At 38.8% G+C, this 15,523-nt stretch overlaps 1 protein-coding gene across 5 annotated transcripts in view; it reads left to right on the top strand.

Moving 5' to 3' along the window:
* The window catches only part of LOC135221949 (uncharacterized), a 677,814-nt gene that overhangs the window by 523,838 nt on the left and 138,453 nt on the right, over positions 1 to 15,523 (top strand). For 4 of the 5 annotated variants that reach the window (XM_064259991.1, XM_064259992.1, XM_064259990.1 and 1 more), the window contains one exon: positions 11,789 to 11,968. The exons of the other annotated variant lie outside the window; for it this stretch is intronic. In XM_064259991.1, the coding sequence (XP_064116061.1) occupies positions 11,789 to 11,968 (180 nt within the window). The remainder of the gene's footprint in view (positions 1 to 11,788; positions 11,969 to 15,523) is intronic. 5 annotated transcript variants of the gene reach the window in all.

Here is a 15,523-nt window from a genome sequence, read left to right as displayed (position 1 = left end):
TCGGGAAATTAATTACTTAAAAGTTTAAAAAGTTTACCCAAATATAAAAAGCAAGCGCGACAAAGAGTAGGGAGGAGTCAATACCATAAGGTGCTGAAAGCACAGACCGAGTGACAATTCGGGCCGGGTCAGCTTCGACTTGAACTCACGAGAGATACAGAGGTGTTGAGGAAGACTGGGTGTTTAACTGCGGAACGAGTTGTTTAATGAAAAGTGATTCTAAAATAGCTAAATGCTGTTCGTTAGGGGATTGGCCTATAATTTTAAAATCTTTGTAATTCAAGTCATGTTTACATTTCTTTGTATGGTTGCGTATACATGAAAACTCAGGATTAGTTAATTTGACACCTGTTCAATAACTAACGCCTCGATGAGGGTCTAATCTCACTTTGAGTAACCTCCGTGTGGAGCCGACGTACTTCCCTAGATTACATCTAGGCCAATTAAATAGATATACGACTCCTGAGGTCATCAGTGGATTGAGTTTCTCCTTGTGTTTAAACAGAGATCTGATACTCATTGGGTTGCAAGGTATTAGTTTTAATTCAATTGCAGGAAAAAAACTTTCTATTGTCAGTTTCAAATCATGGTAGAAATTCTTGTTATGAATAAATGGGACACTTGCAAACAATCGTAATTTTGGCACTGTTGACATTTTAATTTTAGGATGGAAGATATTGTTCAAGAATTTGTTCAATAGTTTCGCAGAAAATTGTTACTATCCATAATCCGGGCATTTGGTGGATTTCACACCTCCCAGAGCAGCGTAAATAAAATTGTTCACATTTCAAGCCATCTTAAGGAGTGAAGAGTATAGAAGCTGTTTACTTTATTTATGAGGCAGTTCTGCCCCCAAAGGAACCCCCAACCATCCAAAGGGACCTCACTAGGGGCATATACTTTTTAAAGCTAATCTGTTTGCACTGCCTATGGCGGCAAAGTCAAGGAAATACGAATGACAACCGATCTGACCTGACAGAGATTGTTGAGTCAACTCTCATTTCTAGAAGTGAAATGTGAATAAAAGAAGAGCCTTGAAACTCTGGAAATGAATTATTTGTATTTTAGATTTGGAGCAAAGGCCATTAAAATGTGAGGATACAGTGTAGTAAAAAGCTTCGCACTGATAAAAAGCATCACAGTTTTGAGACGGTTTGGTCGTGTAGGAAGCAAAGAAGACTTCAGGATGGTAACGATAGGAGTATTGAGAGAAAAGGAATAGAAAGACCGAGGAATGGTTGAGTGAATGGGGCCAAAGGACTGTTGGCAAAGAAGCTAAAAGATAAATTTCTACTGGGTCAACACGCTGATTTATGACGGGGCACCAGTATCAGATGGAATCAGAAGAGAACATGGGACTAGCAACCTTATCTCTCAAAACATACGGAGAGACCTAGAAGGCTTTACCCTTATATATACAGGGTGGGCCAAAAGTAGCCTCACAGTTACTTCATGAACTGTTTCTCATTCAAAGTACTCTTCAATAGAAAATTAATATTGTGCCATTAATACATGCTACTTATTTTTATCCTTTTCATGTCACTCATTCTTAAATATGCCACTTATTCATGTCTGAAAAATTTTATGCGTTTAATAAAAATAAATGTACTGCGTATTACCTGTTTTAACTGTGAGGCTACTTTTGGCCCACCCTGTATATATATATATATATATATATATATATATATATATATATATATATATATATATATATATAATGTGTGTGTGTGTGTGTTTACATATCTTTTCCCTCAGAGTCATGGCTTCTGACTCAGGGTTAGTGGTTGTCAGGGTAACTGCGTGCCGACAGTTCCTAATATTCCTAAGCGGACATGCACCCAGGAACTGACAGGCCTGACCTAATACTGCTTACCTCGGTTGATTAGATGTTCAGCCATACATGCATATATGCATCTTATCATGCGCAAGTGTCTGCGTATGTTTGTGCTATTAGATAAAGCAACTTCAGTATGTTATGATAAATTTCTTGTACGGGAAGTCAATATTTTCAGCCTAGCAAGTTCATTACTGTTAGGTGGAAGCAGAGTGACTTTTACAAAAAGATCGTAAGATGACTATTAAAAGCCAAAAAGGATTAAAAAAAGTTGAATTATTTTCCTGAATGTGTAATTATTCTATTGTTCTTTGTAATACTAATGAATGAACTGTAAACAATGTTGTACAATTACAGATGATTTCGTTTTTCCTTTTTACTCTCTAGGTGATACCCCGAATAAAAGATTTTTAGTATCTAAAAAAAATAAAGATATTTTTAGAACAATAATACAAACCTGCAAATGTTTTCTTAACCTTTTTTTAATCTCTTTTTATGGAAAGAAAAGAACAAAGCAGAGTCATCTCTTTGTGCGAGTTCGTTGTTATAAAAGAATACAGTGGAAATATTTTTTTGGGGGAGGGGGAGGTTTAAATTAATGAGGTAAAAGTCCCTTAAAAACGAGGTGGGTAAGTCTGCGTCAGCAAATTTAGATCGGCCATTGAAAATTAGTAAAATCTTGTGCGTGTGCAGGTAGGGGATGGAATGGAATACAGAATAGAGGCCAAAGACCAAGCAGAGGGACCATTGAGGTCATTCAGCGCTGAAAGGGAAATGAAGAATAGAAAGGTTTGAAAGGCGTAACAAGAGCAAAACCTCGCAGTTACGAAAGGATGGATAGCAAGATGGAAAAAAGAATATCAGTACAGCAAAAGGTTGCAGCTAGGGGCCGAAGGGACGCTGCAAAGAACCTAAAGTAGCGCCTACAGTGCACCACCCGCTCTGCGGAGGCATGTAGGGGAAAACAGCTTTTTATTCATAACCAAGACAAGAAGGAATGTAGTAGGTCAGGGTAACGTTTGCCTAACTCTTCAGTCAGAAATGAAAGGGAGCAGAAATTGTTTGGCAGCCTGGCAAAAGAGGAAAAGCGTGATTGACTAAAACAGCAAACCAGTCAAGGAATTGCTTGTCTGTATTGTGTGAGACATCATGAGGTGGATTCATGACAGTTGTTTGCACGAGAGAGAGAGAGAGAGAGAGAGAGAGAGAGAGAGAGAGAGAGAGAGAGGAGGAACGACTTTCATTCCGTATCGGAGGCTCATTTGCACCGGAGAAAGAATAGCCGCAGAAGTCGAGAGGAAAAGGGGGTGGGGAGGGGGCATCAATTAAAGAGATGCATCTTGATTAAAGAGATATCTCGTCTCCTCCTAAAAGAAAAACAGAAAATGTCTTTTTCAGACTTACATAATACGTGAAGCAAAATGTCTGCGGTAGTGAAATGAAACACTTAGGTTGATCGAACTCGGAACAGTTTTAATTTTATGCCATTTTGCAACCAAGTTTTAACCATTTTGTTCATCGACGTTCGCGACGAAGAGAAAATCTGTTCAGCTAAAAACCTTCATATCTATTTGATGTTTTCTCGAGCGTGGAAAGAGCCTGCTCCAAATGAAGTGTGGTAATCTCTCCTTTTGAGTTCACATCTGCTGATTTACATACTGTGGCGGGTCTTTGATATTCACCCTCCATCCAGGTTTCAACTTCTTTTATCTCTTCAAACATTCATTACATCATGTATCAGATTTTCATTAGTACGCCCCATTTCTGATTATATTGGTCGAAATCCCTTGTGGCTGTCGTGTATGATTAGGAAATTTACCTCTTTTTCTAAATTCTTGCCAGTTTAAACTATATAATCTTGCTTTCCGAGTAGAAAGTAACTATATGATAATAATATATCTCTCCGTTTGCTTCCCGTTTTCTGTTCTCCTCCAAGGTCGTCTCTCGCTGCCAGAGGTTCATTCTTAAACCTTAAGCACCTTTGTTGTCCATTGCTTTCCTATGTAGGTGATTGCCCCGTCGCCGAATATCAGCATCTCTTGTCTCCAAAATGTAGTACCTAAAGTTGGATTATCATCTTTTGTTCCTTCCTGACTTCTCACTGAAGTTCTTGACAAGGCAAAATTTTATTTTAGTTTTATTATTTTATTTAATTGAAGTTACTTTTACCAGTTTTACTTTTCCCCCGTTGATGTTTACAACACATATCACGCCTCGTTACCTACTTTTTTTCAATCTTTTCATAATTTTATGGTAGATCCAGCTCATCTATATTCATTAGGAATTTGCGTAAAATCAATGAAATCGTTCAATCTGAAAATGCTTGTCAAATACAGTATGTATTTCCTTATGGAATATTGTCAGGTGGAAGACGGTTCGTATGCAACAGTCTTAAACATCATTACTTTTTTTATTACTTTTTATTGTACCATTCATGTATTCGCCATCGTTAATTGATCAAAGACGCCATATACTCGACACAAAACCTCCTGTGGCCACTAGAGCTTCTCGTTGTATTCATTTGCTGTTTTAAAAGCTACTTCATTAGATAAGGAACCACAAAGTGAGCATCACAGTTTAACCGTAATTTTTGTATCGCAGAATATTCATTAGTTAATATCGACAAAGCTACTTCTGATTAATGTTGAATTCTGATTTATAATTATGCAGTACCTACCTCTACCCAACTCTTCAAGGACCCCCAATCATCATCAAGATTACATTCACTGTGATGATGAACCCATATGAGGATCCATAAGCTTATAAAGGGTTCTTTCTCCCTCTCTGCCCTTTCACATCACTCGCTTGATAGTCCAGTGGATTTTTCTGACCGGCATTCTTCATATGGCAAAGCTGTGCCTATAAATTAGCCCAATTTCATAATCTGTAACTAGGCATTTGGTATTTTTACGGAAATGTCTGCTTTCAGACACTGTTGACTGTATTCATACCTCTCAGTACACTGGTCACATGTTTGACTTCCTGGCAGACAGAAGACTTCTAATATGTTTGGGTCCGTAAGGGGGTAGTTCCGTCAGTGGACCTCACGCGGTATACTGTAGACGTCACTAAGAGTCTGTGCAGCGTCCCTTCGACCCCTAGCCACAACCCCCCCTAGATACTGACCCCTTGGCGTGGGTAGGGGGCTTAGGGACCAGCTGCTGGGCTCTGATGCCTGGTGGGATTGCTCTCTCACTGGTCCCTGGGGTCCAGCTGCTGATCCAACTAAATTAGTCAGAACTTTTCCTTCTTTCTGTAATTTTTTCATTCTTACTACATCCTTCTCCTTCATGTAATATTTTTTACTAGCATTTCAGTTTAATTATGTGGAATTTTCCACTTTTGTTAAATTTTACTGCTTAGGTGAGTCTGAGAAGGGATCGTGTTTTGGGAGGGGTTTACATTCGAAGCTAATTGTGGGAGTTGTGGTGGTTGAGTCGCCACGTGATATGGTTTGGACCCAAGAGGTAGTGATGGGACCCTCCCATTGCTACCTTGAGGGCGGAACCATCTCCAAACATCAGCCCATCGGAATCCAGGGGGGGGGCTGGTGTTTGGGATGGGACTCCTGGCTTTTGTCCGGAAGCCCCAATTCGTTTGGAATGGGGAGTCGGTCCTCATTAGTGGGGGCAGAACTCCCAGCAGGCGGATAGGCTTATACCTGGGCCACTGCAAACGTATTGGTGCTATCCCGTAAGGGTAGGGTATGGGGTGGACCATTGGGAGTCGACTCTCACTTGTGCCATTGGTGGAGAATTAGAATACCTGACTGACCCACGATACCTTCTTAATATAACCAAGCAGTCAACAAATATATTTGAATTTATGGATATCGACCAATGTTTGCCCTCCCCTGGTTCTGACGACTTAACGGCACTGGCGACAACCTCAGGCATGGACATGGGTATGAACTCGGCTATCACACCGAGACACCAGGGTGCTATTAAAACTGGTGGATTTGACATGAATAATAGAGTGCTTTATTGCACTAATGCAAGCCTTTCGTTGGACTACGAGTGCTTGCAATAGTGTCGCAAAACAGTTTGGTAAGGTGGAGAGGATTAAAATGCTTCTAGAAAAAGACAAGCTGTCTTTCTCTGCATACATCAGATTTTCCTCTCCCCAAGAAGCTAGTGAGGCACAAATGAAATTGAATTGCCACATTCTAAATGACTCTGTTCTAAGCACCAAGGTGTTTTCAGTGAGGAATTTGAACGATGAGCCATTCGATTTTGTTCCTAAGAACGAAGAATGTGGACCAGCAACATATACCAGGATGCTTCCTCCCCCTATATGGCATGTTGCCAGTTATAAAGAGGGAAGGGAAAATTTCATTAAAGCTGCAGAATGTATTGAGAACAAAGTAGGTTCTATTCCTATCGGTAATCTGAAACAATATGGAAAGAACTTACTCATAAAAGCAAGCAAGGAGACCCAAGCTATTTTATTATCAAAGTTCAAACCCCCAAAAAGTGAAAATATTGAGACTATAACATCGCACAGATTCTTTAAAACGCTGAAAGGGGTATTTATTCCAGAGATTTGCATGTTTTTAATGAGGAGGAGATTCTCCTAAGGTGCCCTCCTTTTGTATCTCATGTAAAAAAAATTGGGAGGGGATGCAGCTATGCTTTTAGCTTTCTCCTCCAATTACTTGCCTGATACTATCAATGTTGGCCATGAGAGGATGCAAGTCAAAAAATATAAAAGAAACCCTAAACAATGTTGCAAATGTTTCGAATATGGCCACATTCAAGACTCGTGTGGAAACAATAAGAGATGTTCTGTGTGCTCAGCCGAGCACGACAATTTCGACAAGTGTGAAACAGCCCGTTATTGTTTCCAGTGCAAGGGTGATCACTCTCCAAACAGTACGACTTGCCTCAGATACAGGTTTGAGCAAGATGTGTTGGCAGTAGCTGATAATGAACATCTCAGCATTAGTGCAGCAAAGCGTGTGGTAATGGGGGCTAACAAGAATCCCAACTCTACCTATGCTTCTGTAATAAAGTTGATGAAGAGTTCTAGCAATGAGAGGCCACCAGTAATAGAATCTAACAGTAAGCATCGGAAACCTGTTTCTTCTTGCACAGGAAATAATAATCGTAAACTTATGTCAGCAAGTGCTTTGAAGCCCAATACTAAAAATTGTTCTTCCAAAAGCATGGACAATTTATCCTCTCAAGCTGATACAAATGTAACGGTTGCAAATTCAGCCCCTAGGCAAAGTTTGCAAACGTCCACAAATAATAATATCACCAAGAAGCAACCAAAGGAGTGGTCCAAACTAGAGAGATGTAGCTCGGATCCATCAATTATCACAGTCGCTGAGAAACATGATAAAACTAAAGCTGCACCCACCAGGAAGCGTATAAGAAACACATCCCCGAATAATGAAAGTTTTATCATTAAAACTTCAAATGGGTACAGTGTTCTGGAAGAGATCTCTCCGCCAAGGAAGATAGTTCCGAAAGCAGATCCAGTTCAAAGACATGCAAGTTCTCATCAGTCTTGCCGCCCCAAGACTAATAGCAGTAGTGATGCACAGAATCACAGTAAGAATCCTGAGCATCAGCCTCGAATTCAGAAAGCTGTTTGTCAGCTAGAATTAAAAGTGCTCCCAAAAATCCCTCCTTCCAGATGCTGAGGGAAGCAGACTCACGGGTCTTTTCTGGTATAAGAGCCTCTAAGTCTAGACCATTCCAAGTTAGACTAAATGAAGATGTTAGGGGTAATCATCTTAAATCCCAGAAAGTCATGGAAGTAAAACATCCTGTGTATCCTCCATGGCTTATTCCAGAAGCATCCGTGTGCAAAAAAGCATATAACAAAAGAGACTGTCCTGTCCTGAGGAAGAGATTAGGGGAAAATTCTTGGAGCACGAAACTGTCCATACTAATGTGACAAAAATATATACGGATGGATCAAAGTCAAGTAGTGGTGTTGGCTGTGCAGTTATCCTTGGTGATACAGCATATACAGCTAAACTACCTGACTTTGCATCCATATTCACAGCATAATTAACAGCCATAGTCTCTGCCCTGGATATATAGTTGTTCAAAGTAGCGACACTAATTTTGTCATTTACTCGGATTCAAAAAGCACTTTAGAAGCTATTAAAAAATTCAATAGCTTCCATCCGTTAGTTCAAAAAGTTCAGGAATCGCTCCGCCGTTTGTATTATTTGCGTAAATCTGTCTCTTTCTGTTGGGTCCCTTCACATGTGGGGATTTGCGGAGACGAGATGGCAGATAGGGAAGCGAAAGCTGTTAGTATCTCATCAGAAACAGCCTTTAGTAAAGTGCCTCATACAGATCTAAAAGGTCCTTTTAAGTCTTATATTTTAAGCAAATGGCAAGAAAGATGGACTTCTCATCTTGCCAATAATAGAAAGTACAGAAATATTAGAAATAATATATTGCCGTGGCCTTCATCTTTCCAGTCTGATAGGCGAACAGAAATAGTTTTAAGCAGACTGAGGTTTGGGCACACTTATTTGACCCATCAGTTTATTTTAGAAGGGGGCAGCCTCCCAGAGTGTGCTTGCGGTGGCGAGATGCTAACAGTGGAGCACATTCTGGTTGCTTGCCCCAGATATTTTAACCAGAGAGAGAGATATCGTAGGGGTAAATCCCTTTGTGATATTTTGGGAGATGAAGCACATCATAGATATTTATATTTATTTATTAAGCATTTTCTTCATTCATTTCTTCATTAATTCATTCATTCCTCATATGGTAATATATATATGAACCATTTTCTTCGTACACTTATTAACTCATTTATAATGTAATTTATTTACTCTCCATTACTGCGCTGAATGGCTTCTTTGGCCCCAGTGCCTGGGCTATTGCCCTAAAACTCATACATCCATCCATCCATCCATCAGGCCACAACCCCTTTCATTCCTTTCACAGTACCTCCGTTCATATTCTCTTTCTTCCATCTTACTTTCCACCTCTCCAAACAGTTGTTTCTTAGTGCAACCACTTTGAGGTTTTCCTCTTATTACACATTTAAAACATTATACTCTCAATGTCTCTCCCAGCGTTGAATGACCTCATAGGCCTCAGCGCTTGGCATTTGGCCTAAATTTTATGTTCCAGTTCCATTCCATTCAAATGTGATTGCCGATAATTTTGTGTTTCCTTATATGTTATAGTTGGCTTATGCGCTTGGTCGTCAGTGAAGTCTCTAGGTTCAATTCTAATAACTTGGTTTGTTCATACCTTTTTTTTTTCTTTACCCCAGACAATTAAATTTTTATATCATTATTTTATGTGTCTTGTGTGTGAAAGCACTTAATTTTCGTATGATTATCTATCTTATCTTTATATATATATATATATATATTATATGATAAGTATATATATATATATATATATATTAATATATATATATATATATATATATTTTTTTCTGTTATAGTGCGGACATATGGAAATCTTAACTTGATGATGAATGAAATTGCCAAGATTAGGTAAAACATTTTACTTCACAAACTTTTGCGATAGAATGTATAAGACAAATAAAAATAAATAGAAGAACTCAATACGCAAAAAGTTAGTAAAACAAAGCGAAAAGACAAAGGAAAGTTATATTCAAAACTAAAACTAGTAAATGTGTAAAGTAAAGTAAAAGTGACTCGTGACCTTGCTTACCTTTGGAGAAATAAACCTTGCAGTTGCCATATCCCTTCCCGTAAAGCACTGTAGGCATTACTTAAAGTTCTTTGCAGCGTCCCTTTTGCCCTTAACTACAACCTCTTTCAATCCTATTACTCTTCCTCTATTCGGAATGTCTTTCTTCCATCTTACTTTCCACCCTTTCCTAACAATTGATTCCTATTGCAACTGCGAGGTTTTCCTCCTGTTACACCCTTCAAACCATTTGCTGTCAATATCCGTTTCAGTGCTGAATGACCTCATAGTTCCCAGGGATGGCCTTGGGCCAAATTTCTATATTCCATTGTTGATCAGTTCAAATTTCATTTTCATGAACAGGGAATCTGAAACTAGAAGGTCCAGTCTGTTCGAACCAAGAGACAGTAGTGTAAAATCCTGGTTTGTGTGAGGTTGGTCTTATGTAAAATTTTGCTTTCTTTAAGGCCCCCTACACTGAACGATTGTCGTTATCGATCCACACATACACAATATTCAGACAGAATGAACGATCTCCGCACCGATTTCAGTCTGAACAAAGATTGTCTCGAGAAGACATGGCATCATCTTTAGAAGAGACGCGCGCGATAGCGTTATATCGGCAGACAAACCCACACATTGAACGACCTGTGTATGAAAGTTGCAAGCCAGCAACCTGGTCGTGACAGATTCCCGCTGAGATCGTTCAGACACGAAGCTCCGCCCACTTTTGTATTCAGACAAGCCCATACACAGTGTTTTTGCGAACGATACAGACAGTCGTTCAGACAATCGTTCAGTGTATGGGCCTGTACTGCTGAAAATGGTGGTTGGAGGCAGATGACATCCCATTCCAACGGAGAGATCTCTCTCAAAATGCCGTGTCTAAGCCAACGAGAACCGACTGCTACGTATCGCAGACCACATTACGAACAAGAAACAAATCAAAGGCTTAAGGACAACTGAAAAAGTACGTCTCTCCTTCAATAGCGATCAAACAGTCAATAGATCGGTCAAAACAAATTCAAACTTAATATGAGGAAACCTGTGTTTGAGCATTTCTTGTAAACATTCTGCCTGACCGTGTAGCTATTAACCCCCAAGTCAATTTTAGTTTCTTGACATCTTTTCGGCTAGTAATGTACACGGGCCTGGGTGAAAACTTCTCATTTAAAATATTTTTCAGAACTTTTATTTTAACGGCAAAACTGGAGTAAAAGTTCTCCTTAGCATCATATTGGAGGAAAGCAATGTGTTGATGAAATAGTTTAAAACCGAACCAGACATTGTAAGGTCTGTTTATCAGTGTATGCATTGAACTGAATTTTTATAATTTTTTTGCAAAACAATAGTAATTTAATCCCAAAACCAGTAAAAGTAGTGTGCTTATATTTGTGTATATGTGAACATCCAAGAATGACAACTTCTGCTGTCCTTTTTTTTGTTCACTTCTCTTCCCCATTTTCATGTATTTGCTACGATTTTTATATTTCTGTCATTATTTCAGCTTCATGAGGTTATCTACCTCTAAAACTTACATAATAAATCTAACCTTGGCATATATATACACGTGTATGTGTGTGTGTGTGTGTATATATATATATATATATATATATATATATATATATATATATATATATAGAGGTGTGTTTGTATATTCCAATGTTTAACAAAGCCAGCAACATTATAATCTCGGGCGAAACTTCTGTTAATCACTAGGATTATAGAGTCTTACTTTTTTTTTTTTCACTGGGTGCGTTGTTAATAGTAGTATGATGGATACAGCCTTACTGCGTTCTACTAAAACAGATGTTGCAGAGCGTTCCAACTTTTGAAATGTTATATATTTTTCTTGACCTAATAAGATTTCATTCTAGATTCATACTATTCCTATGCGTATTATTTCAACATGTGTAAAGGAAAAAGCAGATATTAAAGTCGCCTAGTCGTACGTCTATCTTTAATCTCATAAATTTCCAGACAATCCTGTTGCAATACAAGGGTCTCTTATCAAATGTTATATTATTTTTTTGGTCTAGTAAGATTTCACTCCAGCTGCATATTGTTTTCAGCAGCAGTATAAACGAGATAGCAGATATTTAAGCCGCCTTCTTATACACCTCGCTTAATCTGTTAAAAACTTCAGGCGTTCTTGTAGCAATACAAGGTTCTCTTATCAAATGTTATACTATCTTTATGGTCTAATAAGAGTTGACTTCAGATGCATACTATCCCTGTGCATATCATAAAGGAAAGGGCATTATTCCAGCCACCTTGTTTTATACACCTTGCTTAATCTGTCACAAACTTCCAGGCATTCCTGTTGCTGCAAGTGTCTTGGATCCGCCGGTGGGACTGGCACATCCTCACGACTGGCATTTACACGTACACCAGCGACGCTCGGTTCAAGGTGCTCCACCCGGAGGGATCAGACGACTGGACGCTGCAGATCAAATACGTAGCCACGAAAGACAACGGCACATATGAGTGTCAAGTGAGTGCCCTTGCGAACTTGCAAATGTAGTTTTTTTCCTTTTCGTGTCCTTGGGATAATTGCACTTTCTCTCCTACGCTCTACCACTGCAGATTTCTATACACACTTTTCGCCAGCCGCCCCAAGACACTGATCCCTGCTTTTGCCTGCGTAGTGCTTTTAGTTTTTACGCGTCACAAAATTTCTTATATGTATCGGTTTATTTTTTACTCTGCAAATAATTTATGTGAAAAAGGTACATTTTCCCCTTTCATTTGCACCAACACCCACACTCTTCCGTAAAGGGGAGGGTGGCGGAACGCTGAATAAAAGGATTAAATGGTGGAAGCTGTTAATAAAATTTCTTTGAAATGCAGCTTTAGGATACAATATTATGTGAAGCGGTTCAGCTGCACCGTTTGCAGCTTGGTTAGTCCGCCACTGGTTAAAATTCTCTCTTTGGTTCCCTAAGTAAATTTCCCTTTTTAGCATGATGGTAATCCAGGCTTTTGACGATTGTGTCTATGTTGGGTGGGGTGTTTTGAAAAAAGTGAGGTTCATTTTGTTTAAAAATAGGAAATGCATATTATTATTATTATTATTATTATTATTATTATTATTATTATTATTATTAAGATGAACTCCATTCAGATGGAAAAAAAGTCAAGTATATTTTAGTTTTACCAGACCACTGAGCTGATTAACAACTCTCCTAGGGGTGGCCCGAAGGATTAGATATTTTTACGTGACTAGGAACCAATTTGGTTACCTAGCAACGGTACCTACAGCTTATTGTCGGATCCGAACCACATTGTATCAAGAAATGAATTTCTATCACCAGAAATAAATTCCTCTGGTTCCGCGTTGGCCGAGCCGAGAATCTAACTTCGGGCCACCGGGTTGGTAGCCGAGCGCGAAATGCTCTCGGCCAACGTGGAACTCATTCAGATGGAACAAGCCCACAGGGCCATTGACTTGAAATTCAAGCTTCCACAGAATATGGTGTTCATTAGGTGAAGGGAAACGCAGAAAGAAGAGATCTCGCTTATTAAAAAAAATAGAACATTAACAAATATATAAATAGAAAAAAAATGGAAGAGAAGTTGATGAATACGATGAATGGGAGAGGAATAGGCAAATGTTGATGAAAAGAAATAGTGTCAGATGAGTAGATTTGAAGGGGTTAATGCAAATCCGGGAATGGATGGTGAATATTCATGAGTTTTAAAGAAGAAGTTGAAATCTGGGAATATCGAAATTCGATAAAACTGTAATTTTGATCTATTACAAGAAGAGATGAAAGAGTACGCAGGTTCATTATTATGTGTCAGCTCAAGATAAGAATATGCTTCAAAGCAATGGCTTGGAGTGGTAATTGTCCATTTTTATCAATAAAACTCGATAGAAGAGGTTATATGAATCTTATGGATATAGATTTGCCTGGTAAATGGTTTTTCCCATTTTCTGTTAGACTTATTTTCACTTTTCTTTCTCAAAGAAAATGGAAAATAAGGTTTGCAAGAGGTCCAGCGAGGGATGTGTAAGCAAGAAGTATGATTGCATTTTGCCTAGATAGTGACCCCAAGGGTTCCAACCCAGTATGTATACACCTTTGCGGCGTATTTAGTACAAGCCCGGTGGCGATGACCGTCTAAACACAAACAAAAGGCTATAAATGGCTTAAAAGATAAATGCCCCGAAAACACTTTGGGTCACTATCTAGGAAAGATCCGGATGGTTTATTAATGTAAATTTGTAGTGAAATATGATGATGTGGAGAGTCATGGAAAATGTTTATAAGACACAATGGCCGGGAGAACTTAGAGAAAGATCATTATTAACATAGTGTAACTTTGCCATGAAAAATAATGCCGTTAATCTTGTGATTTTGCAACTGCATCTTCCTTATATCTGTCCAGTATGTTGTCTTGCATTTGCATGTTCAAGATTTTGTGATAGTTAATTAAACGAGTGCCATGACCCATCGATGACAGATGTTACACAGAGGGGTTACAAGCGGTTTCCCTTGAGGAGGATTACTTGAGAGAAAAAAGAAGACAATGGCCACTGCCACGTTTGTAAATAAACCCAGTGTTCCGGCAAATCTGTACAAGCAACTTGATGTAACCGTTCAATTGCCTCATATGCAACGATTTGATCTCCTCGCGTGCTCTGTACCAGTCGTCTCTATGTCCTCAACTTCGTCTACTTGGCAGTTTCCTACGATCTCTTTTCTCGTTCTCCATCACCAAATTATACTCACTTTCCACCAACCTATCGTTCTCCATCATCTCCTCATAATAGACGCATCTCAAAATACTTTGAGACGTTCTGTAAACTAAGGTTCCCTTTTCATGACTCGAGCGTGCCTCTCGAATCCTGCCAATATCCCTTACATTTACTCCCAATTACCATTACAGTATGATTCAGCGGCTTCCATCTTCCACCGTTCATATTAACATCTCCTGCTCCATCTTTCTAATTTCCAATTATCCTCTTGACCTTACTCCTCGCTTTTGATTCGAGCTCCTTCAGCTTGGAGACACTCAAATTCTTCACTAATTTGCTATTTCTCATCTATTCCCATTCTGGAAGCATTATACCATTCACTTTCCATTCGGTTTTTTTTTCCATAACGGTGCACCTGCATTTAATGTTTTGTTCTGAATTTTTTTCGTCACTCCAAGCTGAAAGATATCAAGCAACCTTGGAGAGACAACAAATTCTTGTTTGAGATCCACGTTTACACTACGTATATCATGTCCCCATCTTCATATTCTAAATAAAGCTTCACTTATACAAATACACAATAAACCCATTCTTGTTCTTTTTGAGATTTTCTCTTGTCTAGATATCTTATATATATTAATCAGCTACCAAGTCAACTTCATCATCATATACCACAGCATCTCACTTGTGATCTCATCAGCTCCTAGCATCTCTCAGTTCTAGCTCTAAGTATTTGCCTTATTGCTATGGCTAGTAGTCGATCCTATACATACTCATGAACTTAACGCAAATCCCTTCCACTCTCGCGTCACTCAGCTCTTCCCATCTTCTATCATCCTCATTCAGAAAATCTTCAAAATAGTCGCTTCATTGACCACATTTCCTTTAGACACTATCATTAACCTCTCTATTTGGGTATACTACCATGTAAAACAAAAACTACATAATACTAATTCTACATTGCTCTTATTCGCCTCTCTAGCTTTATTACTCGTTTCATATTGGCTCACTTTCTACTTATCTCCATTCTGAGTATATACGGCTTTAATCTGGAAATTTCATAGCCATTTACTCTTTCCTTTTTGTCTTTACCTCTAGCTACTTTTTTAATTCGTATTCTCTTACGTGCCTTTCTCATTGCCCTCTCATGCGTTCATTACATTTCCAGCCCCGTGTTTACCCCTTCCCCTGTGACGAACTTTAATCCATTTTCTCTTTTGTTTCTTACAAATAATAATCAGGTATATGTCCACCCATTTGTCCTCTCGCCATGAAATCCATCAACTTAACTTTTTCATTTGCTCTGCACAATGTATAACCTAGCAAACTCTCACCATTACCTCGTCC

This window comes from Macrobrachium nipponense, chromosome 3, assembly GCF_015104395.2.
Source record: "Macrobrachium nipponense isolate FS-2020 chromosome 3, ASM1510439v2, whole genome shotgun sequence".
NCBI classification, from domain to species: Eukaryota; Metazoa; Arthropoda; class Malacostraca; order Decapoda; family Palaemonidae; genus Macrobrachium; species Macrobrachium nipponense.
The sequence above is the reverse complement of the archived record's forward strand: the minus strand, read 5'-3'. Positions and strand labels throughout refer to the sequence as shown.